The following is a 26,909-nucleotide window of genomic DNA, read 5'->3' as shown; positions in this document are numbered from 1 at the left end:
GTTGTCTTTGTCTCTCTTCCACACACCTAATTACTAGTGAGAATTTGATCAAAAATTGAAGTTTGCAGTTATTCTGCTGTTATTTTGTTGTAGTCATGGCATGTTGTTCTTCCTTCCACAGGGCGGCAGTGTTGTATCTTTTACCAAAAAAAAACAAAAAAAAACTGCCATTTAAATATGGCACCAATTTGAAAGGCATACTCAAGGCATAGGCTTATACATGACATATAGAGTCACCTGCTTTGATCTACAGGAAAAAGCATTGAGAACCCGCAATAAGTCATTCTTGATGCTCTTGACACTTACTTTGATTTAAGTGGTTAATCAAAGCAATCTGGGCTGATGTGGGGCATATGGTAACCCTGTCATCACTAGCAGGAGACGGTCGTGTGGCCGGCATGAAGGATGTAGTAGGGAATCTGTAACCACTCGAACCACTCTAAGTGGGAGAAGGAGATGTGACCAACAGCAGTGATAATGTGTGGGAAAAGTATGCAACTACTATGAGAGAGGAAGCATTTTGAACAGAAGGGAATGAAGGCCTGATGTCACCTGCACATATGAGTGTGCATGCACAAATGTCTGTGCATGCATGACAAGGGAAGAGGCTGCAATGCTTCCAAAGATTACATGCCTGTTCTGAAGTGTTCATGATCTTGTCCTCAGACAAAATGGTAATTAAAGCTTGTTCATGTTGAGGGCTAGGTGCCTCAAATCAAAAAGGGTCTGGGTACACTGTTTTCCTGGCAAGGAGAGTAGATGATGATGTTATTAGCTGATGAAAAACCAGCAACATGCTTGCAGCAACACAAACTTTAGGCCATTTTGGTTTATTTTTAGAGCATAGATCTCATGTTTATCTGGTGGTCATATTTAGACTGTCTTCGGAAGACAAAGTTGGCCTTTGATGCTCGATGTAACAAGCTCACTCTGTCTGCAGCTCTCTGCTTTTTGAGAAGACACCTTTACTTATGCTGCATGCATACATAGAAAATGTGTATGAGCCATGTACATTTGCCTGCCAGGTTGTCTGAAAGTGAGAGTATTACGAAAGGAAAGGCTTATGAAAGCCCGGAGAGAAGGCAGTAGGGGTGAGAATGAGGAGGTGCTGTGATTTGAAAAGGCACTTGTTTATTGTTGGAGAGTATGTATTTATTTCATGCCTCCACAGATTGTGGGTAAGGGCAGAGCCGGCTCGTTCAGTGTAATTAGAGAGGTGGAGAGAGTGAGCGCTGTGCCACAGAGAGCTGCTCCGCTCAGATGCTCTGCTCTGCGGGCCCTCAGAGAGCCCTCTAACGCACTCTAACTAGCACACACACCCACTGAGCTGTTAAGTATTGGCACACACACAGGACACCTGTCTTTAATATGGTTTAATTAATCTATTATGTAATACTGCAGTAAGAATTGCAGTGGAAAGACATTGCTATGTGTTGGTCCATTAAAATGCTATGCAGGACTGATAGATATTCTAAACTTAGCTCATGTCATCCCTTCCCACTTTTCCTTTCTCTCTTTCTCTCCTGTCCCTGTCAGCCTTGGAGATCCCTCTGATTAGGCGCCTCTAATAGGGGGCTTGTCCTTCCTGTTAGGGTTTACCAGTCAGGGAGGAACCGCCATGCAGCCACCCAGTGGCACCATCACTGGTACACACAAACAACTCAATCACAGCTTTCAAGTTCAAGTTATTATTTTTATTGAATCTGGAATCTGAAGATGAGTAAGCTCTTGGCAAAGTAAGTATGTTTTTGCATTAGTGGTTGAAATGCCTGTCCCCCCCCCTCACCTGGCATGATTGTAATTTTTCACGTCTATGAATAAACCGTGCTGCCTTAAAATGGTAACCCATGAGGTTTACCTTAAAACTGAAATACAATTTATCAACACAACCCCCTGAGGTAAAAAAAAATTCATGGAGCTAATTTTGTCATAAACCCAATCCAAAAAATACTCCAAAAATAAATAAACAGCTTACACATGAGTAGCAAGACCTTACTGGACACCTGCAGGAAACCCACATCTAATCAACAGCACTGACGCCTGCTACAGCGCCGTGAAACTGAGGACATTTATTAACACTTTATTTGGATATTATGATTTTGATACACAGCTAACTATAAGGTGACAAAAAGTAGACGTTTAGCCAAGTGTCACTTAGCTATTTGGTGCTAACCACAGATACACAGATATCACCCACGTGACCTGAATCTGAATTTCTAACATTAACCCCTAAAATTAACCCTTGCCTGTAAATGAATATCCATAGAATACTTTTCACATAGTGATTAATATCACTTGAAACTCATTTTTGAGAGACACATTCGAGTGACTTGATAAAAAGTTGAGCAACAGTATTGGATTTTCAAGTGTGACTGGACATTTTCCTTCAGTTCGTACGTATAAAAAAGGTCTACGTGCAGCTCTACAACGATAAACTGAATCTGTATGGCTTCTATAGCGTGGTGGTAGGTCCAGCCATGGTGATGTACTCCTGGGCGGGGGTGGGATGGCATGTTCTCACCAGTCACGTCCCCCCTGCTTTCACCATGGCTACCATCGCTGCTGTGAGGCTGGACCTTTTTTTAGAGTGGTGGTTTGTGGCCATCTCAACAAGGAAATATCTACCCTGTGGTTTTAGGGAGCTTCTTTCGGATACTTGGAACTTGACGTTTGAAACTATTTTGGAGCCAGGTTCTTCCTGTTGGTTGCACTTACACACGTGCCCCCCTGCTGTTGTGTAAGGCTCTGTGAATAGGGTTGTGTAAAGCATTTGTAGCCTATCAGAGAAGAGATGTGTAAAAGGCCCAATCAGCAAAACAGATCATTTGGACATGTAAATTGGAGTCATATAACATGGATTTGATAAAGGATAATGATTCACTTCATTCATTATTCAACTGTCTAACTTGTCTGGCAACATCACACCCTGAAATTGGTGCGTCTGGCGGTTTGTGTGGACTTATTTTTTTAAAAAAAGGTTGTACTAAAACACTAAATCTATCTTCACCATCTGTTTCATTGCTTGTGAGAAAAGATCCCTGTTTGCTTTATGTCTTTGTTCCAAGCACCCAGAACTCGTTCAACAGGCTCATTGCTTCAAAACAGTCATCTATATTCATACAAATGTCAACAAGGAAAAAGAAAAAAATAAATTTCAATGACAAATCTCCCCTTGACAGACAGTAAGGGAGGGAAGCCACTCTTAGAGATAACTTGCAATGTTTATGTGAGAGCAATTATCTTGAAGTTTTATGTTTGAGTTTAAGATTTAGGTTTGTCATTTCTGAGGCAAATCTGTACTGCTGATTAAAACTGTAGGGTATATGTTGGCATTGTGAATGAATCAAATGTATCCATATGAGAGAATGAGTGATAGAATGAAGGAGAGAGCAGTGGGAGGGAGGGAGGGAGGGATAGAGGGAGAAGGAGGGAAGAAGGGAGGACTGACTAAGGAGAACATCTAGTAGGGCTCACTCCTTCACACAGTCACTCTCCCCTTGCCAGGGACTTCCAGGACTGCAAACCTCAGCTGCCTGCCAGGTGAGTGAACTTTCACCTTACCTTCTCCTGTTGTCTTACTTTCCTGATTAATACTTTACTTTGTTTTACTTTGTTTCATTTCATTTTATTTTACCAAGCAGGCAGGTCCATTAAGAACAAATTCATGACATTAGGATTTATTTTCAATTTCGCAGTGCACATGTAAAGTCAATATTGCACTCTAAGAGCAGGCTACATGTGCAACAGGTGTTTAAGGGCTGAAAATGTAAGGGCAGGTTTTTTTTTTTTTCTCTTCTCTGGTTCATGACTTCTTAGTATTATGTTGGTCCTGTGATTATAAATTCCATCAGCTTTGATGAAAGCAAATTTCAGACATGTAGAGGGTTGGGATTAGGGTTAGTACTTGCTTCTTGTGGTCCTCTTGAATCTTGGAGTTTACAGTGGATTACCTTTTGTGATCGCAATTCCTACATTTAGGCCTCCATACACACATTTTAGCATGATTTCTGTATACCCCTTGCTGAATTATTTATTGCTTTGTTTATTTATTTCATTATGGGTGAAATATTATAATATAAAAATGTTTTGCACAGGGACCATCTGTGTGATTGCCCAATGTGTCGGCCTGCAGTGTTTCAGTGGTTCAGTGGCTGTCTTCACCAGTGTTATCAAATCTTTCCTGTTGTGCTCTTGTTTGGCTGTGACACTTGTTAACCTCCAGTTGCAACCTGCCTATCTTTCTGTCTGTGCGTAGAAGTGAAATACGGCTTGGACGCCTTGGGGGATGTTTATTCACGTGAATGTCAGTATTGAAGTGCACTTCTGTATCACTAATTATATGTCTGTGTCGCGAGTGAAAAACATTCTTATGTTTATGCGTTTTGGCTTTCTTTTGCACTGCTTTGCGCAAGACTGATGCTGCTCCACTGGTTGTAATTTAGGATATTCAGTGCAGGACTAGAAAACAAGCAAAGTTACAGCGTATCTCCCCAGCTAAATCAAAACATGTAACCAGTGCCACAACAAGGATCGCTGTCTTATCTCATTTCTCATTCGCTGATAAAAAAAAAAAAAACGTTGAGAGCATCCTAGTCGTGGTCTGTCGTTGAACTGGCTACCTGTGCTCTTTTGTCCAGAGGATGTCACCGTTGTTCTGCATAACAGCCATGCCCTTCACTACGACCGCAGCTATTTCATTGCGCTGCACGGTAGCGTATATCTAGATTTATCCGAGATTATCTGAGATCTTTCTCATTACAGGGAGATTAGCTCTTAATTGGCCTGCCTGCTTAATTGTCTTGAGTGATCAACTGAGCGTGAAATAAATGACATAAAAATGCTGTGTTGTTGGCTGTTCACGTATGACAAGTACAAATTGAATCACTTGAGTCAAGACTGAACGTTTACCACCTTCACCCCCAGACCCCCCTCCCTTGCTCTTGGACATGACGATCCGCGCCCTCACCCTGTGCTTCAGCTCCCTCCTCCTCCTCCTGCTGTCCCTCTCCTGGCGCGGCCACGCGGAGCCCCGTCGGGCGACGTCCTCCCAGCGCAGGTCAGCTCGCGCCCCCGCTGCCAAGGTGCGTCTGGTGGGGAACTACGCGCGAGAACCTAACGAGGGACGCGTGGAGGTGCTGCACAACAACACGTGGGGGACAGTGTGCGACGACGAGGTGGACATCAAGCTGGCCAACGTGGTGTGCCGGGAGCTTGGTTTCCAGGGTGGTCTTACGTGGGCGCACAGCGCTAAGTATGGAGAAGGACAGGGTGAGCGCTATTACACAGCCGCATTCCACTTACATGAAAGCCAGAACCACCAAGACTCAGTCTGTGCCAGAAAGTTAAGTAAGGTCAAAAGACATTTTTTCTCTAAGCCCAACTGGAATCTGAGCCAGACTGGATGTGAGAGATAAAGTTATGCTTTGATGTCATCAGCATAGTTACCAATCTCTGATTAGATTTTGAATATTTTAGACCTATTAGTAGATCAGCCCTGGTACTATCCAACTTATGTCTCCGCTCCAAGTCTTTCACATGATAACTCGCTTACCCAACAACACCCTAAGAGCATGGCTTCATAAAAAGGGCACCAATTAAGACTCCCAAAATAGCTAACCATCATAAAGCAACAAAGATAACTTGCTATGGGATTGGAGTTCTACATCTCATTAAGGTCGCCCGTAGGCTGGCAGAGCAAATATATGGGCCGAGAGGGGCATTTGTTGTAGAATAATGACAGCATTTGCTTGCCAGAGTTGTGCTACACTTGCTGTGGTTTATGGACATTCTTTATTGCTGCTTTTAAATCCAAATTAAAGAGAAGGTTGAGTGAATTCAAGGGGCAGCGTCTACGACACCCTGCCTTGGGACGCTGTTGTGAAATACTGTGCATCCACTGCTAAACACACCACTAAGGTGCAACCCTCAATCAACCTGCCTGTAAAAGTCGAGTGCAGGGTGTTTAGGAGCTGCTTCAATCCCTCGTGTGGATACATGGGCCAGTCTGTCTGTTATACAATCAGTGAAAACCATTGAGACAAAACTATGAATGAAGTGACGAATTGTTTTCTGCTTTCACCAGGCCCAATATGGATGGACAATGTACGCTGCGATGGCTCTGAGAAGTCCCTGAAAGACTGCAAACACAACGGCTGGGGGGTGAATGACTGTAAACACTCAGAGGACCTCGGGGTGATATGCACCCCTGAGCGCAGGCAGGATCAGACGACCAGGAGAGGCCACTCCATCGCCCTGAGGCCCAACGTCAGTCCCTCGCCTCAGTGGCAGAACACCCTGGCCAGCCGCAGGAGTCCAGGACACGGGTACTATGGCAACGGACATCCACAGGAGATCCCCAGGTTTCACAGACACCACCACTACCCGGTACAGCATTGCCACCACACTCACTGAAAGTCAATAGATTTTCATAAGTGCTGCTTGAAAGGAATCTTAGGTCATTTTTGTGCAGGTGTGTTTGATGTTCTGATGTTCGTCTCCCTCCAGGGGCACAGTAAGGTACGCATTGAAGAGGTCCGTCTGCGGCCCATCCTCACAGCCACCAAGAAGAAGACCCTGATCACCGAGGGTGTGGTGGAAGTGAAGCACGCTGGGAGATGGAGGCAGGTGTGCGACTTGGGCTGGAGTCTCAACAGCAGCAGAGTTGTGTGCGGAATGCTCGGCTTTCCGGAGGCAGCCCCGCACAACGCCAGAACATACAAGTGAGTGCGACCCCCGACTGAAACCATCCCGACTGACCTGTATGAACTCAGTTGTTAGCTCCCTGGCCGTAGTTCTGAAGGGCAACAGGCTAAACCATTCATCCCATTGTTAAATGAATAAACGCACATCCTCAGGAAAAAAAACAGTGGCATCCCGTTTAATGCAACTTTGAGTAAGGGCCTTTTGTCTGGCTTATCTTCCTCCCCCAGCCACTTCTCCCCCGTCTCCCCCCTTGCTCCCCCTCCCATCTTCACCCTCACGATGATGATAAAGGGATCTCTGTCCCTCTCTCTGCGGCCCTTTCTTTACACCTCTCTCTAGGCAAATCACCTCTGCTCACCTCATTGCCTCTCTCTCCCTCTCTCCCTCTCTCTGTATCTATCTCTTTCTGTCTCTTCCTCTGATCCTATCTGCAGCTTGCAGCTCTCAGACAAACAGCCCCGCTTTAACTTTTAGATTCCTGTGAGGAGGTGTAATATCACTGCTGATTGTTCTTTAACTGTCCCATCGATATTGTGGTGTGGGACAGAGACAGCTATTGGAGAGCGGGATGAGGCCCTTTGTGAAGCAACTTGTCTTATTGGCAAGCCTGCCTCTGCGGATTTAACTCAACCATTCGTCTCCTCACTTTTTCACGTCACTCCCTCAGCATGTTTGACGTACTACCAACGTGTGTGCACGTTTGCATGTGTCCACATATGTTGACATGTACGCTGTACCTATGTATGCACTTGGATTCGTAGTAGATGTAACCTATTTGAGTGCCCTTTTCACCCAGCCCAGCACTTCCTCTCCTGTTGAAAAAAAAAGTCAAGAGTGGTTTTGGGACGGTTGTGCTCTTAGCCACAGCAGAGCCACACATTAGCAGAGAAATTACTCCAGTGCCATTACGAGAATGAATGGTGTCTGACCATTTACTGTCCTGACTCGAGAGGATTGGGGACCCGGTTGTTCATAGAAAGCTGCTGGCTCTAGGTGATTCACAGTTTAGCTATTCCTTCCCTCACTTGGCCAGTGTTGGTCTGAGTCAACTGGTGATAGACCACAACATGTGCTCTGTACTCTAGGTGCTAGATTCCTCCTGCTGTTGAAAGGCCGCACTATTTGGGGGTAATTCATTTCTTTTATAGACTTTTCTAACTCGTTTATAGACTTTGCAAACTGCCCATATCAGAGTGTGAATCACTCACTCAAAGTATTTCTGCTTTGCCCTTGAATTAAGTGATCTCTGCTGAACTCTGGCTTGCTGTGTTAATGGGAACACAGTGAAGCTATAACTGGATTCTATTGTTGGAGGAGGGCAGCATCAGGCGTCATAACTTAAATGATAAAAGGTCCTCAAGGATGCGCAGTAGCTGAACAGCGTGATCGGAACGGGATCATTTATTAGAGCACAGGATCCCCGCATTGCAGGTGCAATGGTCTCCCTGACTCTGTTGATTTCCATCACAGCACAGATTTGCCAGTTAATGCAAAGAATTGAAAATGAGACGTATAAGTGGATCTGTACGGCGGAAACATAAAAGACTTGGCTGCTCACCAGAAAGAGAGGTATGACGGAGGAGGACAGGATTGCTGTAGCCTGAAGGACTTGGAGTGAAGTCTATAGGGAAGCTGCTCACTGACTCTTTCAGGACGCTGTTTTTAAACCAGCCTCCAAGGTCAAGGAAAAGGAAGTTAAATTATAGCACCCAGTGGGCTCTTTCAAGTCTCTGACCCTAAGCCACAGCAAAGTGATAACATGTTTAACATATTTGCTTTTTAATGTACAGTGAAAAGCTGACACAGACATAAATGAAAACTGCCAGATTCTCATGTCACTATGTTCATTCCTCTGGTATAGCCGCGGTCACGGCTCGATTTAATTTGGTCTGTGCATCCCGGGCACGACCTGATGTTTTTCTGTAGCGTCTCACGGCATACCTGTCTGAACCATGATGTGTTTGTTTCCAAATCTGTACTTGTTTACTGTTTTCATTTCTATCCCTGCATACATGAATAAACAGAATATTTCAAATGTTTCCAAGGGCCAAAATTAGACAGCTATTACACACTACAAAAATGGGTTATGGTATATAACAGTCTTATTTTGGTTTCTCATAATCAAGATAAAAGCTTTTTTGTGTTTTTGTAAATATGATATATTTATATAAATTATCCTAAAACAAAATACCGAAGATAATGTAGAGATATCCACTCAATCCTGTTTCAGCCTAGATTTATGGATGATTGTAAGACAGTTGCAAACTACAATTTTAATTGCCACTGCAATTATAATTGCATAACGCTCATATAGTCACCACCAAAAAAATGCTTTCCCGTCGTTTTCGAGACAACACAAAAGTTCAGTTCTCATGTAACATCTCTCCACCTTCAGTGTTTTCCAGAAAAGCTGGGGATTGTTTTGCATGGCCTTACCAAATTTAGCCAGCGACATTCCCCCTCTGTTTCTCCACCTTCCTCTCAGTCTCTCTGGTCCATTCTTAGAAAGCCCAGACCATGCCATGTCTCTTGGCTGCCTGTGCCTCTCTTGGATGGGACTCTGAAGATGCTGTAATTACAGGTTGGGCAGGACTGAGGCTCTCAAGGGGTTTCTGCTGAGAGTGAAAAAACACCCCCAATTATAGCTGCGTGTGAGACAGTTAGAAAGAGAACAGGAGGAGGAAGAGAGAGAGAGAGAGAGAGAGAGCGAGCAAGAGAGAGAGACAGAGAGAGCAAGAGCAGCACTCAGATTGGCCAGGTTTTCACCAGCTAGTGTGAAGTATGTCCCAATTACAGCTGCTGTCTGCAGCCGGTCGCTGTGTCAGCAGCTGTCTGTCTTCCTCTGTCACTATAGTGATTTGGGGACTTAACTAGCATTTTATGTTTAATTATGTTTTTGCTGAAATATTTTCTTAGGATGAGGGTATCATTTTCAGTCCCCTGGGTGACATTTTGTGTGACCGAATCTGGTTTGGTGTCTTAGGTCTATGTGATCTTCCGGAGTGATCTTCTCTCTAATTTATGTTTCCATCTTTTAATTTTTGCATGCATGTTCTTTATGTATGCTCTTTTTGTGGTTTGGAACAGTGTCTGGAACCCCGCTTTCCGAGCCAAGCTCAATGAAACATAAGGATTTTTAGCAGCTCGCTGAATTCTGAATGGACAAAGTTGGCAACTGTTTCAAACCCAAGATTCTTGTCTTGTCAAGAGTCTTGGCATCCCGTTGGTTGTGTAACAGTGATAACATGGTATTTTTGTCCTGTTTTGTAATTTAGTTAAATCCGCACATTTACTTTTGAGATAACTTCTCATTGCATGTCATTATACAAGGCATGCTTAAAATAATTTTAACGCTACCTGATAGACTTAACAAGTATTAACATTTTTGTGCATTTCTATGATCAGCACATTACAGCATCATGAGCAAGCTACAAGCTTCAATGGTAAGAAATTTTAATATGTTTTAATGCACCCTACGAATAAGATATAAGCCAGTAGAGTGTGGGGAGGATGAAACCAAAACAGTGATGTGATGCTTGCCCTTTAACACGGAGGTGGGACTCCCTATCATTAGTCTCTCTTGTTTAGCTCGGATGAAATACCCTCTTTGGTTAAGCAGGCTGATGAATGCTATGGAGGTGGAAAGCTCAACAGATAAACACATCTAAACAAACTGAGTCAGTCACACCAGATGAGCACACAGCTGTGATGCTCTCAGATAGTTATTATTGCCCACAATGCCTGTTAGTGTACCAGTGTTTACGTCGAGACACTTGTTTTCTTCATAACCCCCCGAGAAAGACTTCATTTTTGTTGATCATATTTTTAAAAATTGTGTGAAATTTATGTGTAATGCTGCCGCGGTTTAAAATTCAGCATCAACAAACAGTGCCGTAAGTCAGTCAAATGAAAGACTTGGGGGATCATTTATAGCCTGTAGTAGTAGTTGTGTTGGATCTTCACAGTCAGTGTGGGTTTCTGACGAGGGAAAATGGTTGACTGATTGGTCTGTGGTGAGGTCACAATCAAGTCACAGACATGTTTGCTTCATGGGAAAGAGTGTGTGTGTGTGTGTGTGTGTGTGTGTGTATGTGCGTACTCCTCTGTGTCTGCTCTGGATGACATGTTACTACAGAGCCACATGGTAGACACATTCAAGATACTTTACAAGCGTAATTTAAGACATCGTTAAGGATAAGTGTTAAATTCTATACAGCGTGTCAGTCTTGGTTTACACCGGGTCGCGTGACATCACTTATGTCTTATTTTATGTGTAATGCATTTGATGTCAGATGGTGTCTTTAAGTGCTATTTCTACTTAGTATTGACCCACTTATTATTGATCACAGTAGCCTTCAAAGGTAGTGGTGATTTGTGAGACTAGTAGTATGTAATCGAGATCTCATTTACCACCCTTCCCAATTTACACACTCAACTCTGAGCTCATCACAGCTGCTTTTGTGCCTCCTTTAGCAAATCCATCTGAAGAGCCCCATTCAAAAATGATTTATCTACCATTTGTAAAGCGTCATCTCATGCCGTATGATTGATGAAATGAAAGTCAAACTCATTCTGGAAAAGTTATTTTTATACAGCTCCCTGCCAAATGCTAATATTTTTCGAGGAAGGAATTGTTTATACTTTTGAACGATGGAGCGGTGAACCCTCTCCTGGACCTCTGACTACTTACAGCATCAGGAAACACGTTATTTTTTTTTGATGTAGGAAAACCATATAGAGCACTTACATCCAACAGGCCATATCTTCATAATTAAGCACCTGCGTAATGGCGGGGCAATGACAATGCCTCTATTGATTCCCGCATCCTCAGTTTGTTTTTTAAAGTTTCTGTTACTTTTAGCTTGACGGGAATGTCTGTAGTTTTATGTTAGGAATCCAAACATTCGACTGCTTTAAAATGTGTACCCATGCTTGTTTCTTTAAAGGGGCATAGCACTGGATTTCAGCCATCAGGTATGTCATTTGTATGTGGTAGATATAAATGAGAAGCGTTTGAGCCTCCCACAATCAACAATGCGACAGAGACTGAATGTGAAAAGATGTAAAAAAGTAGAAATTCTTTGATATTACAAACACCAACTGACCCTCTTTGTGTCATCGCAATGTTGTGTGAATTTTTAGCGGTGCTGCCCTTGCTGCCGCCGTGAATAAATATGAAAGTGCCTGAGTGTGTGTTTTACTGTACAGAGTGTCGTACTGTAAGCTAAACCTCACCAGCTCTTAACTTTTGCCCTCTTGCCGTCTGCTTTGATGAAAGCCAGCTGTATTTGAGAGTGTGTGCTGCTGTGTTCTGAGTAATTGAATGAATGTTTGTGAGTGTGTGTGTGTGTGTGTGTGTGTGTGTGTGTGTGCACTTTGTGATGTTTGAAGGCACCCTGGCATGGTCTGAGTGGGAATGCGAAGAGAACGGAAGGCTCTCGTCTCCGCTGCCCCTCCCCACCAGCTTGTTGTATAAATCTCTTTTTTGGCTCTGGCATTTCTCGGACATGCAACCGCCACAGTGCCAGAGTTCTGTGGATTTGTTTGTGTATGCGTGCTTGGTCAAACCCTGCTTTCCCAGAAATGTTCTGCATCGCTGTTATTGGATGTCAAGTTTTTTTTTTTTTTTTTTTTTTTTTTTTTTTTTAGACTACATGTGGCTTTGGGGGTTAACTGTATAGTGCAAAATGTCTTACGTTTTTATTTTCATCCTTTTATAGTTCCAACATCCTGTAGTTATGTACAAATCGCTGCTATGTTGCAACAAGCAATGCAAAAGAAGAGTTTCGGCTTTGTTTTATCTTCAGCTCAACACGAGTGATATTAAAATAAAGTCCATCTCCATTTGGCAACCAAGATTTTTGCCTCTCTGGCAGGTTTTTGCCTCTCTGGCAAAATCTGGCCTCTCTTTATGTTACTGTGTCGGTCGGTCAGCAGTTAGGTCCGTATCTCCAAATCTCTGTAGTGGATCTCCATGAATTTTGGTGACAACATTCATGCTGCCTATGGGATGAAAATTAGTAACTGTGGTGACCCCATGACCTTCCCTCTAGTGCCACTAGCAGGGCAAATTTTCAATATTGCAGTGGAATATCTCAAAATCTATTTGGTGGATCACCATGAGGTTTGGTGCCAACATTCATGTCGCCCACAGGATGAAATATGTCCATTTTGGTGATCCCAAGAACTTTCCTCTGGTGCAGCAGGTGAAATTTTAATGATGCATAGGATATATCTCTAAGTCTATGTGATGGATTGCCATGACCCCCAGGACTACCAGCAGGCCTAGCAGGGCATGTGCATTAGAAATAAAGAACTTGTTTTCTTACACATAACCGCCTCTACTATCAACGTGACTTAATTATATATGCAAATTTGTACAGAAAGCTACGCTCTGTTGGCCCATAAGTCTGGTCCATGTGATACACTGAGTATTTGGTCTAAACATAAGCACAGCCAACCAGTCTAGACATTCCAGATAGAAATACACTCAGCACAGAGTGAGAGAAACAGACAGGAAGTGAACTATTTCAGAGAACAGACAATGCTCTCTGCCTCAGACTATACCAGTTCCTCACCATGCATGTATGCAGGAGATCTTTGCTCAAACCACAAAGTCATGCACACACTTCCCTCTGGTCTCATATATAGTGTTTATACGTGGAGGTGTATGATTGAAATGTGTTTAGTGTGCTTTACCAGGATCCACCCAGTTCATCGTGGCACTCTGCTGCCCCAACTAGAGATAAACACTGTTGCTGGAGCTCAGTCCTTTAATGTATCCTTACTCCTCTGTCGTCCATCCCAAATGCCATCCCTACGTCCTTTTCTCCTATCTTACATTGGAGGCACTAATGCTGTGTTCATTTCAACTCAGAAATCAGAATTTCTGACGTATGCATTCTGATCTGCAACGTTGCACTCGTGGTGTGAGCTCAAGAAAAATGGATGCCAAGAGGAAGACACGGTCTGTTTTCATCCAGAGACAAGCGTATCCAGGAGTGTTTTCTTAAGTTGTAATTAAACTCTGTTTTACTGATCAAGTTCTTACTATAAACAACAAAAGCATTTTTTCCTGCTGTTTGTGTGTCCTCTGACATCACATGAACTGTTATTGGAGAAACAGGAGCTTTGAATTGACCAACTTGTGATTTTGAGTTGGATGATGATTCACTTTTTTCACAAGTGGGAGCTCATTTTTACCAGGTTCTGAGTTGAAAGTAAAGTGAAGGAATCGTGAATGCAAGAGAAGTGAAAGAGATGTACCCTGTGTCTTTTTTGGGTTGGTGGGTGTGTGTGTGCTTGTAAGTGCAAGTGAATGTGCATGTTGGAGAATGTTGTGGCCACATATAATATAAAATAAACAGCAGCTGCAGTATTTTACAGCAACTGCTGACTCTCTACAGGAGGAAATAGTCACTGGTTCACCTCACAGGACGACTGGCATATGTGTGAGTAACTTCAGTAAATACACAGAACACAACTTACATCCCTGTCTGCCTTTGTTCTTTTCTAGGAAAATATGGGACTCCAAGGTTTCAGATCCATCAACAAGGTACAAAAGAGACTATTATTCACATTCGATGACCTTTTCTTTGCTCAGTTATTTCATGATTCCATGATGACCATCTAATGAATTGAATTTTGTCACTGAATTCATTTCCACCTCCCTCTAGACTGAGCATCATGGCAAGGAAGAAAGGATTCTGGGTAGAAAAGGTACACTGCCTGGGCACTGAGAGCACCCTGTCTGAGTGCCGTGCTCAGCTGTCAATCCCCCGCAGTCCGTCCCCCTGTAAGAATGGGAGACATGCTGTGGCCAAGTGTGTCCCGGGACCTCAGTTTGCTCGCATTTCCTCAGGAAGACCCCAGGCTCCTTATCCTGTCGTGGTAAGGGCAACAAACACAGGCCTACATTAGCATGATCACATACGCATGAATGTACGCATAGGCTAAGCTGATCTCCCTCCTCCCGTGTGCAGCCCGTGCGTCTGAAGGCCGGTCCCAGGCTGGGTGAGGGCCGAGTGGAGGTGCTCCGTGAGGGGAAATGGGGAACCATCGTGGACCACCAGTGGGACCAAACAGCAGCCAGCGTGGTGTGCAGGGAGCTGGGCTTTGGTACTGCCAAGGATGCCCTATTGGGAGCCTTTATGGGACAAGGTGAGACAAGAAAAAAAAAAAAAAAAGGATTTCAGACTTGTAAGACTTGGTGCTAAAGCGCACTCTGAATTGAGTCATTTTGAGTCTGTGATATGTGTTTGGGTGTTTGAGTGTGTTTAAAATGCTTCATGACATTCCAGAGAAGGGAGGGGTGCTTCTCCAGTCTTTTGCTTATCTAAGAGTCTGCACCCGTCTGCCGCTGAATGGTCTGAGGATATTTGTGTCTGTGTGTCTGTGTGCGTGCATACCTGTGTATGTGTGTGTGTGTGTGTGTGTGTGTGTGTGTGTGTGTGTGTATGTGTTAACCTGTGAAGCTGCAAATGCTTTGATCACAAAATCTCCAGCTTTGATAGCCTTACATCAAGCCCACCACCTGCCCAAACAGCACACACACACACACACACACACACACACACACACACACACACACACACACACACACACACACACACACACACACACACACACACACACACACACACATAATACTGTAAGCTGTTGTGGTTTTCACTGGTATTTGCTAACTCAAGTCTGAGACATAATCTTACTAACTACCAGCAAGCTTTCTCATCCCCTTTCTGTGAGTCCTGTGCCCCTTTTCCACACTTTTTGAAGTCGCACTCATCGTCTCAGTGAGTCTCCAGTTGTGTAAGAGCTGTCCCCACCCTTAGGAGACGTGAGAATGGCTTCCCCACGTCTGGGACTGGGGTGTAGCCTTTAATCATGCTGATCAAGATGAAATATGGGATGACAGTTTGCTGGTTTAGCTGTGCGTTTGATCAGACGGAGGATATTTTTGTCTGTGTTACCTTTATAACGCCTTAAATGGGGTTTTCAGCAGATGATGTCATTTATACTACCTTGCTTTTTGATGGGTCTAGCAGAACTAAAATCTGGTGCAGTTCAAAGGGACACAGGATACTGTTTGTCGTCTGGTCATAATCAGCACCGTGTCAGGCCAGGGCTCAGGTTTGTCTGCAGCTTCCAGCAGTCTGAAGCAGAGGTGTTATAATTGTCAGGGAGGGGCTGAGAAGCTTTTAATTTTCAAGCCAAAATAAGTTCACATTTCCCTTGTCCACCCACATGGTTCCAAATATGCATGTGCATCCATGTGCCAGCATGTGTATTTTCTGCAGACATGTGTGTATGTAATGAATTCAGTCTCAGAATTATAACATTATTTTGCGGCTCTGCAGCTGTAATCTGGTTTGGCAAATGCCGGGTTTACTCTCTACGACATCTACCTCGTATATTACCCTGGCCTCCTTGCTGAAAATGCAGGTTTTTATGCTGCGTCTCCTGAGTTGGCGTTTCACCCATTCACACATAGATGCTCAAGTGCACGCACACAAAACGTTTTGTAATGGCTGTCCCACTGCAGTCATAGCAGGGTCAGAGGACATCAAAGACACCTCACAGCTTCCTCTCTATAACATGCTGCCTTTTAGACATTTTACTGTCACATATAATTTTCCATGTGCTCTGGAAGCCACATAAACATAGCCCTATATGGTGTCAGACAGGGCCTTAATTAAACTCTAGATGTTAGAATCAAGTCTTGTCGAGAAAGACAGACAAAAAAAAATTGAATTGAATTGTTTTTTGTTGGGATGGGTGGGGGGGTCATTATATGTGAGAAATCATTTTGTGGGGTCAAAAATCTGTATTGTTACACTTACTTTCACATCGTCTATCCATCTGATTTGTTGAGACCCATGATTTTTGTTTTTACTGCCAACTTGCAAAAAAAAAAAAAAAGCATTCCTCATGACTTCTATCAAATCTCTCATCCAATCAGACGTCTGTATCTACGTGACCTCAAAGGAGAGGATTTGCATGTGTGTGACGGTCCCGTGTGATAGATGTTGCGGCTGACTGGTGATCAGAGGGGAGGGAGGTTGGCAGACAGTCTGGCAGGTGGAGATCCTGGCTATGAATGCAATCCCTCCCATCTCGCATACACAGATTTGCTGGAACGCTTGCTTGCACAGATGCGCTCGCCTGGAAATGGGTTGAACACACACACTCACACACACAGACACACACACACACACACATGCATTCTCTCTCTCTGTCTCACACGCGTGCACCAGCTTATAAGTAGTACACCACCCTTAAAAGCATGTAGACTAAGGGAACATGACTATGATGCCAGTTGGCTGCCATCCTCAGACCTACTCACCAACTATGTGATTTTACCACTTAGACTTGGCCAAGCAGCGGGACCAATCAGATGACAGAAAACGGCTCGTAGTTTGGATTAGAGACGTAGAAAGAGATGTTCCACGGAAAGAAAAACACTACAAACACTACATCAATGTGCCTAAAACGGAGGCTAATTTCAGAGAGGAAAAAGGCCAGGGTTTCCCTTCTAACCACTAACCAACTATTTGTGCTATTCTGAACAAGTATGCGACCAAACATGCGCTGTTTCCATCTCTTAAAGTCCATTTTCTAATCTGTGCAATTGATATGTGACATCTGTCAGATCTAAGTATAAGATGTTCTCTTTCTATAACTGCATCTTGTAAATAGCTGCCAAATTTTTAGACTACACAATGTCAATTTATGCCTCAAACAGTGTCTGCTGTGCACCTTGGAAATTTTATTCTGAAAATCACCGTTTGATCACCAGTAAACTGATAAACGGGAGCTGAGAGAAAGTGAAGAACACAGTCTAAGCTCAGTCTAGACTCCACCCTATCTGCCACCCATCTAACTCCCATCATTATCACATTCATCATCACCATCAGTGAGGTAAATTACAGGGACAATGTCTGTGTTCTATTTCCTCTCTTGACCAACACTGGTATATTTCTGCCTCACTGTGTAATTTTAACTGTGAGGTACATCTATACGTGTAAGATGGTAAAACACCCCTAATGCTTGCGAAGTGTGTGAAACCGATTTCTTGGAATGCATCTCAGCCCCGCCTGGATTTCGTAAAAAACTGAGGTCTAACTGCAGTATGTCACTGTTAATTTTGAGGATCCCTCATGTCAACCCCGTGTTTGTGCTGATAACTTAAGCAGGGGGAGTTTAGATGTAGCCCAAGGCCTTGACCGTATAGATAGAGGTGGAAGTGGTTTCGGTGTGCCTTTTTCATATGGGTGAACATGAACCCACGCATTGTGACCAGTTTGGAACCAGGCCTGCAATCTACCAAAACCAACACAGAGACAGGCCAAGTAAGGCTACAATCTATCCCTTACCATATCAACCATCTTCATTTTCTCCCTTCTTTTTCTGTTGCTCTCTCTCTCTGCCTCTTATGTTTTTGTGGTTTTTGTTGTACGAGTGCTTATTTGGACGGTACCTCAATTCCAAGCGTACAATTTGTATCTTTTGTTGTAAGAAAACACTGACACCATATTTTGCCCTGTGTTTTGATATACTGTCACCATTCGAGTACTATCTGTTTGTTTCGCATTTTTGGCGTTTTTCCTCCAGTTTCTGTTTTTTTTTTTTATCCTGTCTTAAACGCCAAGTGAGTAAACTACTACATGATTTGTTGTTTTGTTGACATAGATTTGGCCTTGCTTTCTGGTGTGGTTTACTTACTTTTCTGTTTCGCTCACCCAGGGTGATGGACTACCCACAATGTTGTTGTTGTTGTGCTGAAGGCAACAGAATGATGGTAATGAGGTGTGACAGATCGCTCGAGTACAGTGATGGCGGTGCTGCTGCTTGGCTGGCAGGAATCTTTTGTTCTGAGAGATAGAAAGCTTTTATTGTTGATTTGACGCCGAGGTGGCGAAAGCATGAGTCGTTCACATGGTACACACATATATTTTATCTGCTGTTCCTCTGCTATAGTTCACTTTTGTTCGTGTATGTGTGATAAAGTATGTTGGTGATGATTGTGCCACGATGCCATCATGCCTGGGTCAGGTGGTCCAACGCATGGCACAACAATTGGCACAACAATTGTCTTGATGCTCTTTTTCTCTCTTCATTTCCTTCACCATAGTCCTTAATCTTACTTTCATACCTAATTTTCCTTCTCCAGGCACAGGGCCTATCCATATGAACAATGTCCAGTGTCTGGGGACGGAGCGCTCCATCTTAGACTGCCAGTACCAGGATGTCCCACTGTGGACATTCAAACACAGCCAGGATGCCTCCGTACGCTGTAACGTCCCCAAGACTGGCATGGAGAACACGGTATGAAAACAGCGTCACCAAGAGACATGTCGTTCCATTTCTGACGATAATCCATCATAAAATCATCGTTTGCATGTGACTGATTTTCAGGTCAGGTTGGCTGGTGGAAGAATGCCAGGGGAAGGCCGTGTGGAGGTCTTGATGGATGTGGGCGGCCACAAGTGCTGGGGCTCTGTCTGCAGCGAGAACTGGGGCATCAATGAGGCCATGGTGGTATGCAGACAGTTGGGCCTGGGCTTTGCTGCCAGTGCTCACCAGGTAAAAAAAAAAAAACACATTTTACGGTCTATAATTGACAGGGCATTATGCCTAGTTGTCCCTCACAAACAATGCAGTCCCTCTCTGGCTCAGTTAGTAATAAACATGTTAGCTTGTTTTGACCTCTATGCAGAACTCCCTTAAGAGTGTTGTCAAATTCAGATCACTGGTGTTTGGCATGTTGGTCCCCTGTGTAAGCCAATGAATCTATCTTTGATGCCATAATGCATTGGTGAAACGCATTATTCCCTCTAGATTTGTCAAGTCCAATCAACAGTGTCTGAACTAGCATTGTTTAAATTACTGAACTGCACTGTACGCCCTTCCCCCACCTTTCTGCAGGAGACCTGGTACTGGTCTAGCAACCCAAACGCAGCTGAAGTGATTCTCAGTGGAACCCACTGTGTTGGCACCGAGCTGTCCATCCAACAGTGTCGCCGTAACAACCATGTTCACTGCCCTCGTGGAGGTGGAGCTAAAGCTGCCGGGGTCACCTGTTCGGAAAGTAAGTCATGCCATTTCAACTCTCTACCTTCAGCTGTGTCGACTCTCTGGCTCGAAAGCTGCTTGAATCTCAACGTCACCCTCCGATCTTCTACAGCGGCCCCTGACCTGGTTCTGGATGCCCAGCTCGTCCAGGAGACAGCCTATCTGGAAGACCGACCCCTCCACCTGCTGAGCTGTGCCAACGAGGAGAACTGTCTGTCTTCCTCTGCTGCCAGGATGAACTGGCCCTACGGACACCGCCGCCTCCTGCGCTTCTCCTCCCGCATCATGAATTTGGGCCGGTCCGATTTCAGACCCAAAGCCACCAGGGACAGCTGGACGTGGCATCAGTGTCACAGGTACAGCATCCAACAGGGGGTAAAGGAAGTTTTAGATTGCTTAGGTAGATGGGTAGCTGGCAGTGGAACAGATTACATATGTTGTTCCACAACTGCAAGGGTGTTGAGGTTGCATTTGTGGTCATTTTAAGCATTTTTGGGGAAACTGTGGTTTGGGTTGTCCTCAATACAGGTGAATAGTTGTGTGGTTTCCAGAGGGCCATGGGGCTGCCAAGAATATTCTGACAAACACCTGAGCCTTACACAACAGTTTTTTGTTCCTGCATTAATGACATAAGTGCCTCCATGTCAAATAATTCAAGCTGAATTTAATTTAATTGAGTTGAATTGCTGCCAGGTAAGAAAACATGTGGAAGCATGATGTCTACACCAATGAATTTAGTGCATGTGGTGTGACGAGAGGTCCAGGGGTAATGCAACACTGGCTGACACATAAGACCCTTTGTCTGTCAGTGGACCTTAGCAGCGTTAAGTCCGTTAGTCTGACATAGATGACATATTGTCCTCAGGTCTGCTCTTAACACATTCCACTCTATGTCTGAGAAACGCTTTCCTCAAGACAGCTACTTTCTCGTCAGATGACGAGAGCACTTTCAGGCCTGTCGTCACTAGAAAAGAAGGAGCCGTTTTAGGCCGACAGAGTTGGCTGTGTGACATGTGGCCCAGTAAGTTATGTGTGGTCCAAAACAGTGTTGTCATCTCTCCAGATTCATTAGCCGCCTGCATCACGTGTCTGTGGAAACGACTGCTGAGCCGGTGCGGCTGCCACAGGCCGGGTGTCAGCCCCGGTTTGGTCCACCTCAGCTAATCTCTTACAACAACACATCAGAGCCATGGATGTGTGTGTTTCAAAGCCCTCCTTTCACTCAGAATGGGTAAACAGCGCAACCTAGCAGGCACTAAAACAAGCTTCTGTGAGAGGTGTTACCGTGACACCCACACTCGTGCTCGAGAGCTGAGGTCATTAGGCGACGAGCCATAGGGAGCTAGTGTTCCATGCACCAACACACACATACACACATATACACATACATACACATACACACTCTCACCAGGACTTTCCCCTGTTTTGTCCCAGGCACTACCACAGCATCGAGGTGTTCACACATTACGACCTGCTGACACTGAATGGCACCAGGGTGGCAGAGGGACACAAGGCCAGTTTCTGTCTGGAGGACACTTACTGCCCCGAGGGTAACGTTCACCACCATTCGTTCATGCATTAAACTCCTGAAACACGCTCTCTCCCCAACAATACTTTTTTTTTAGCTAAAACTTCTCATACTTTTACTTTGTGGTTAATGTAGCAAATCACTGCTGTAGTTGTTTGTTCACCCTCCATTTGTTTGTTTTATCATGGATACATTTTTTAATACGATTGATATACATTATAGTGCAATTCCTGAAGCTAAATGCTCTTACAATAAAGAGAAAACACCAAGCAATAAGTGAACGCTCACTTATTGCTTGATGATGTGATTGATGTTATTGTGTGTGTGTGTGTGTGTATGTGTCTTTTAGGTCTCCAGAAGCGTTTCTCCTGCTACAATATGGGTGACCAGGGCATCTCTGTGGGCTGCTGGGATACATATCGTCATGACATCGACTGTCAGTGGGTCGACGTGACAGATGTACGACCAGGAGATTACATATTCCAGGTCAGGCGTCATCTCGTCTCTCACTCCACCCTTCTTGCAAATGAATACCTTTAAAAAAAAAAAAAAAAAAGTTGTGTAAAGTCAGAGATATATTTCATCAAACATCAGTAACTTTGTGCTAAAGGCCAAAAAATAAGTGAAAGCAACAACAGTTAATACAGAAAAAGATACACTCCCACCAAGTGTAAGCTATCCATCAGTTTCTGTGTGATTTGGTGAGGTTTCCAGGTGGCGCCAGTGTTTCCTGTATCTTGGCACGGCAGTACTGTCGGGCTGAACGAATGAAAGAATGGTTGTTTGTAAAGTTCAAGCAATCAAAAATGCAGGAAAAAAAAACTCAACAGCAACAGTTCTTTCCAGAAACAACACTACAGATAGTCATAATCCACAGCCCTCAAGAGTGTACAGCTTCTTTGGGAACCATGTCCTGCCAAAAAGCATCAGCAAACTTTATTCATCTGCCCGCAAAAGAGTACAAATTACAGACGGATAGGGAGACGTTTTGACAGTTTGATCACCACTCAGCCCCATTGTGCTGGGGACAGGGAAGGTCACAGCATGACTGGAAACCTCACCAAATCACACAGAAACTATCTGAATGGATATATTGCACTGGAGGTAATTGGAAATATATGTTTGTCTTTTTTGTGTATTTTGGGTAAACTGGTCCTTTAACAATGAGAAGGGGATTCACAGCATCTCTTTCGGTGGTTGGGGTTTATTCAGTGTTTCCGTGTATCTCAATAAAGCATCCAGACCTCCTTTAGTCACCACAGTCCTGTTGGTCCACCTCACTCTTCTCTGTCTGTCATTATGTCGACCCAGGTCAATTCGTCATATCATTGTGGTCACCAAAGTAGAACACATCAAGGACTCCAACCCCCATTATCCTCCAACTCCAATGCAGACTACTAATCCCATCATGGTATGCAGCAGTTCTCAGATCTGAGCATGCTGCCAATTACTTTAAAACCATGGGAGAGGGGTAACGGTGTAACGGGCTGGCTGATAATTATTGCTTTTACCTAATCCTTCTGAGAGGTTACACTCAATCTGCCCCCTAGTAATTATACCTCTATTTATCGGGGATGGATTTATTTAATTTACCCGTAATGGGCACGAGAGACACACATACACATGCACACAAATGCATGTGTATGCAAACTGGATGTATTTTAAGGATGCCTAGCGGAGTGGAATTATAAAGTGGCACCTTGCCACAGTTCTGCACTGTGTGGAGGCGGGTGGGACAGGGAGGGGGGGCCAAGAGAGGAGGGAGAAGGAGTAGAGTAAGAGGAAAGCGGGAGACAGATGGGAAGATCTACTGAAGGTCAAAAGGTTAGGGTCAGTTGAGGAAACGGAGACTAGGACACTTTACTTGGGGAGAACAACAGAGACAGAGAGAGAAAGCGAGAAGAGAGCCACAGATAGCTGAGCAGCAGCAGTCACCAAGGTTGCAAAAGTGGAGAACACAAACAGCTTTTACAACTCTCTTACTCTCCCTGCTGTGTTCTTTCATTTATCTAGTAAAGTTGGAGATGATGCCCCGCGTTTCTCATCCTGGGCTTTACAGAGGGATCCAGAAAGCCTGCCCTTGAACCACCCAGAGCTAATGAAACACACCAATTACCCAAATTAACTACGGCCTCCCTTTAGTCAAACAGCACCTAGTCCCCCCTTCCATTAGGAACGGCTAATTTGCCACCAAGGAATTTCTCCTGCCCTGTTTTTATTTTTATAGCCACTTTCTCAGTGAGTAACACATTCCGCTACTGCACCGGCTCTCAGCAGAAAGCTCATACACTTAAGTCCAACACTGTAATTTACCCTGAAAAATAAAGAGACAGTTTTTGTGCATTCACTAAGTTTTTTAAGTTTTCCTTTTTTTTAAATGGAGTTTGCCTTGATTCCCTCTGTAGCTGTTTGTAACCTGTACTTAAACTGGGTGTAGCAGTTTACAGAGCAGCTATTAGAGTAAATGGCTTCTCAGTATTATCACCAGACCGGATTAAGAGAATGGTTGTATCAGCAGTTATGGAGCTGCTCTGCAAATAACTGACTATTAGTACAATGTATACTAGCACTCAGAATAGAACCAATTTCAGATGCAAAAACATGCTTATGCATAACTACACTGTTGCAACAGACTTCCAATTTCAGGCCAAAAATTGCATTACCTGTATTCGTGCGAGTAGAGAGCGAACCTCTCCGTGGCTCGAGTGGGGAGCCATGCTGTGGTGTAGATGCATGCAGTGCACCCCAGCTATAAAATGGCATCACCCTTCTGCAGAAAGACATCATGTTCTGTGTGGGCGACATTGCCTTTGTTGCATTACACAAGTTTCCATGCAAGTTATAAAATACTTTTACGATGGGTTTTCCTTAAAGATCTAGCACTGTGTGTTGCCCTGTGTGTTGCGCTGGTAAAAGCAAATGTTTGACCGCAGCATGTTATACAGTCCATATGCCCCGCTGTAGATGAACCCTACTGTACCAAATGAATGTCATTCCAATGTACAGTCCATAAGTAGTAGCAGTGTATTTATCTTTCCAAAACGAATACTATATGGAAAAGTCATCCAGCTTTTTATGGATGTGAAAAGGATGGACTATAAAAACAATACCAGCCATGAGTGCTTTTTAATAACAGGCCCTCTTACAATTTTACATCCAACTGAGCTTTATTTCAAATAGCTTTCTCAGTGTGTGGACAGAGGAGCACACACTCTTGTTCCTTGTTTGTCCATGCGCTTGGCCAGCTCCAGATATTGGATGGAGGAGAGAAGAGTGAAGTGATAAACTCCCTCTGTTGTCTAATAAATGCGTCTGTGGTGATGATGAAGCAAGCAGCTGCAAGTCTTAAGGCCACCCAGAATCCACTGCTGTGATAATCAAGCGTGAAGTGTCAACAGAGGTTGTGATATGATCGTCTTTCATTTCAGGTGGAAGTTAATCCCTCGCTGGATATGGCCGAGTCCGACTTCATGAACAATGTCATGAGATGTCGGTGCAAGTACGATGGCCACAAAGCGTACATGTATGGGTGTCATGCAGGTGAGGACAAGAGACATACTTTCCCTGCCCCCTTACTCTCTCTCTTTGATACCTGCCAACCCTTCCATTTTCCCAAGAGTCTCCTGCCTCCTCCAGTTTTGTCATTTCTCCCTTTAATCTCCTGTTTTATCACACACATATCCAGTCCAAGGGGTGTTGGCAGACAAGACTTGACGTATTAGACTAAGTTTTTCTTGTGCAACCTGGCAACCCAAGTTGACTCTGCCCAAACTGGCTGGTCCACACTAAAGACTGATTGAAGACTTGCGTTGTTTGATATTTTTATTTTACATTTTGTGCATAAACAAAGTAAATATAAAATGCAAAACATATCTTAACAAGATGGATAGACAATTTAATGGCCATGAAAATCTCTTTTTCAGAATTGACAGGTTTGCACTTTGTTTCTCCCTTCATCCCTGTCCTTGGGCTCTGACTGTATGTTTTTATTTTTCCTTCAAAGGAGATGCATACAGCGCAGAGATTGAAGATCTGTTTGAGCACCAAAGGCAGATCACCAATAACTTTGTGTAGCCCACCCCAGGGCCCAGTTTGAAGGCCCCCCAACGGGACCCAGAGACTGCTCAGGGTGGGCTGTGAGGTCTGAGAACCTCACAACACCAGACAACACGCAAAATGGCACCCGTTCATCTCCTTGGCAGATGTGGATTACACAATCATCCATGCATCACATCACAGCAGAGACCCTCGCAGAGACTCCAAACTCAGCTCAAACAGCCACTGACAACAAGAGTGGGACAGGTGCCATATAGCCTCAACTCATTTTTACTCCTGTTAAGTAAGAAGAAATTGGATATCGACTCAACCTTTACTGTTTTCTGTGAATGTGGACTACTAGTAACTTAACTATTCAAAATGTATATGTATGAATGGCTTTCATAGCTAATCTGTAACAAGACTACAGGAAAACCTGATGATGTTGGGAAAACTCATTCCCATGCTACAAATAAAGAAGACTAGAAAAAATGAGAAAGAGACAAAAAAATATATAGTTTAATCATATTCTACGCCAAACCAACTTTATTTGGTCTAATGCACAATGGCTTAAGGTACTATATTTGGCTCTGTCTTTTGTTGGTATTATTCTTTACCTATTGGATCGTGTATAGCTGTTGACTATTATCTTATTCCAGTACTGGTGCTCCTAAATGATACTGTATATTATTATATTAACCTCACTACATTTCAGGTGAACAGTGTTGTACAATGCATTTTCTGATAGTTTTTACAATTCCTAGGTATTTTATTTTTGCTTCGGTGTTGTGTTAACAAAATCCTGTTATATACAGACAAATCCGACCAGCTTAGTTTGGCTTCACATCTAGAATTGATGTTAGAAGAGCTCAAACAGTTTCAGTGGAACGAAGCACTTTATCTTTTGAACATCAGTATTTTAATTCCCCCCGACCCAACCCCACCCTCCTCTTAATCAGCCATCACACTGACATTGACATGTCATATTTAATCCAGAAAAACAGCTTTTATTTTGTTTTACATTTTAACAAGTGAACTTTAAAGCTTGTGTTGTTTACTTTTTTCTTTTCATATACAATGTACTATTTATGGTGTAACTTTATTTATTCATCGGTTTCACACATAAACAGCATGCTCAGTAAAGAGCTTGTTAGCTAGCTTGTAACTTCAAGTTACAATACTGAATACGCTTTGACATGTTTGTTTACTTTTTCTAAAATGAATGAACCCGGGGGAAAATAGGATTTCAGAGTTAAAGGGTATACATATTAAAAAAGGTCAAGATTCCCATGATTCAGTTGAATAATTGTTAATTCATCTAAGAGTTATTAAAGCAGCAGCTGTAACTGTAGTTTCTCTCTTCCAGCCTTCTGATGGGAGTGAAAGCAGGCCTGAAAAAAGCCCACAGTATTGTGGTAAGCAGGCTGGGTTTGAGAGCATATAAAAAGCCTTTTAATTACATCTGTTTGGGTTAGACTGAGGGTTACGGTTAAGGTTAGGGCGATAGCATGAGCTGTGTAAAGAAACACTATGGAATAGAATATGGGATCACAGGAAGAAGGAGCACTGATAT

The 26,909-nt window shown here is 43.6% G+C and overlaps 1 protein-coding gene across 1 annotated transcript; it reads left to right on the top strand.

Moving 5' to 3' along the window:
- The first annotated feature begins 3,507 nt into the window (after positions 1–3,507).
- Positions 3,508–26,356, top strand: loxl4 (lysyl oxidase-like 4). Its single transcript, XM_030071381.1, has 15 exons — positions 3,508–3,540; positions 4,924–5,268; positions 6,083–6,384; positions 6,505–6,719; positions 14,219–14,257; positions 14,379–14,592; positions 14,685–14,862; positions 18,872–19,026; positions 19,117–19,284; positions 19,627–19,789; positions 19,886–20,129; positions 21,208–21,323; positions 21,651–21,787; positions 24,730–24,841; positions 25,305–26,356. The coding sequence occupies exons 2-15, from the start codon at positions 4,947–4,949 to the stop codon at positions 25,373–25,375; spliced, it is 2,436 nt and encodes an 811-aa protein (XP_029927241.1). The 5' UTR covers positions 3,508–3,540; positions 4,924–4,946; the 3' UTR covers positions 25,376–26,356.
- The last annotated feature ends 553 nt before the right edge of the window (positions 26,357–26,909 follow it).

This window comes from Myripristis murdjan, chromosome 15 (assembly GCF_902150065.1).
Source record: "Myripristis murdjan chromosome 15, fMyrMur1.1, whole genome shotgun sequence".
NCBI classification, from domain to species: Eukaryota; Metazoa; Chordata; class Actinopteri; order Holocentriformes; family Holocentridae; genus Myripristis; species Myripristis murdjan.
Note: the sequence above shows the minus strand (reverse complement) of the source record. Positions and strands in the feature narration are given on the sequence as shown.

Bases quoted from the DNA above. Each gene is read 5' to 3' on its own strand.
- loxl4 (XM_030071381.1), top strand. From the start codon at position 4,947: ATGACGATCCGCGCCCTCACCCTGTGCTTCAGCTCCCTCCTCCTCCTC. The intron at 14,863-18,871 runs GTGAGACAAGAA...TTCCTTCTCCAG, and splicing joins GGGAGCCTTTATGGGACAAG to GCACAGGGCCTATCCATATG. The intron at 20,130-21,207 runs GTACAGCATCCA...GTTTTGTCCCAG, and splicing joins ACGTGGCATCAGTGTCACAG to GCACTACCACAGCATCGAGG.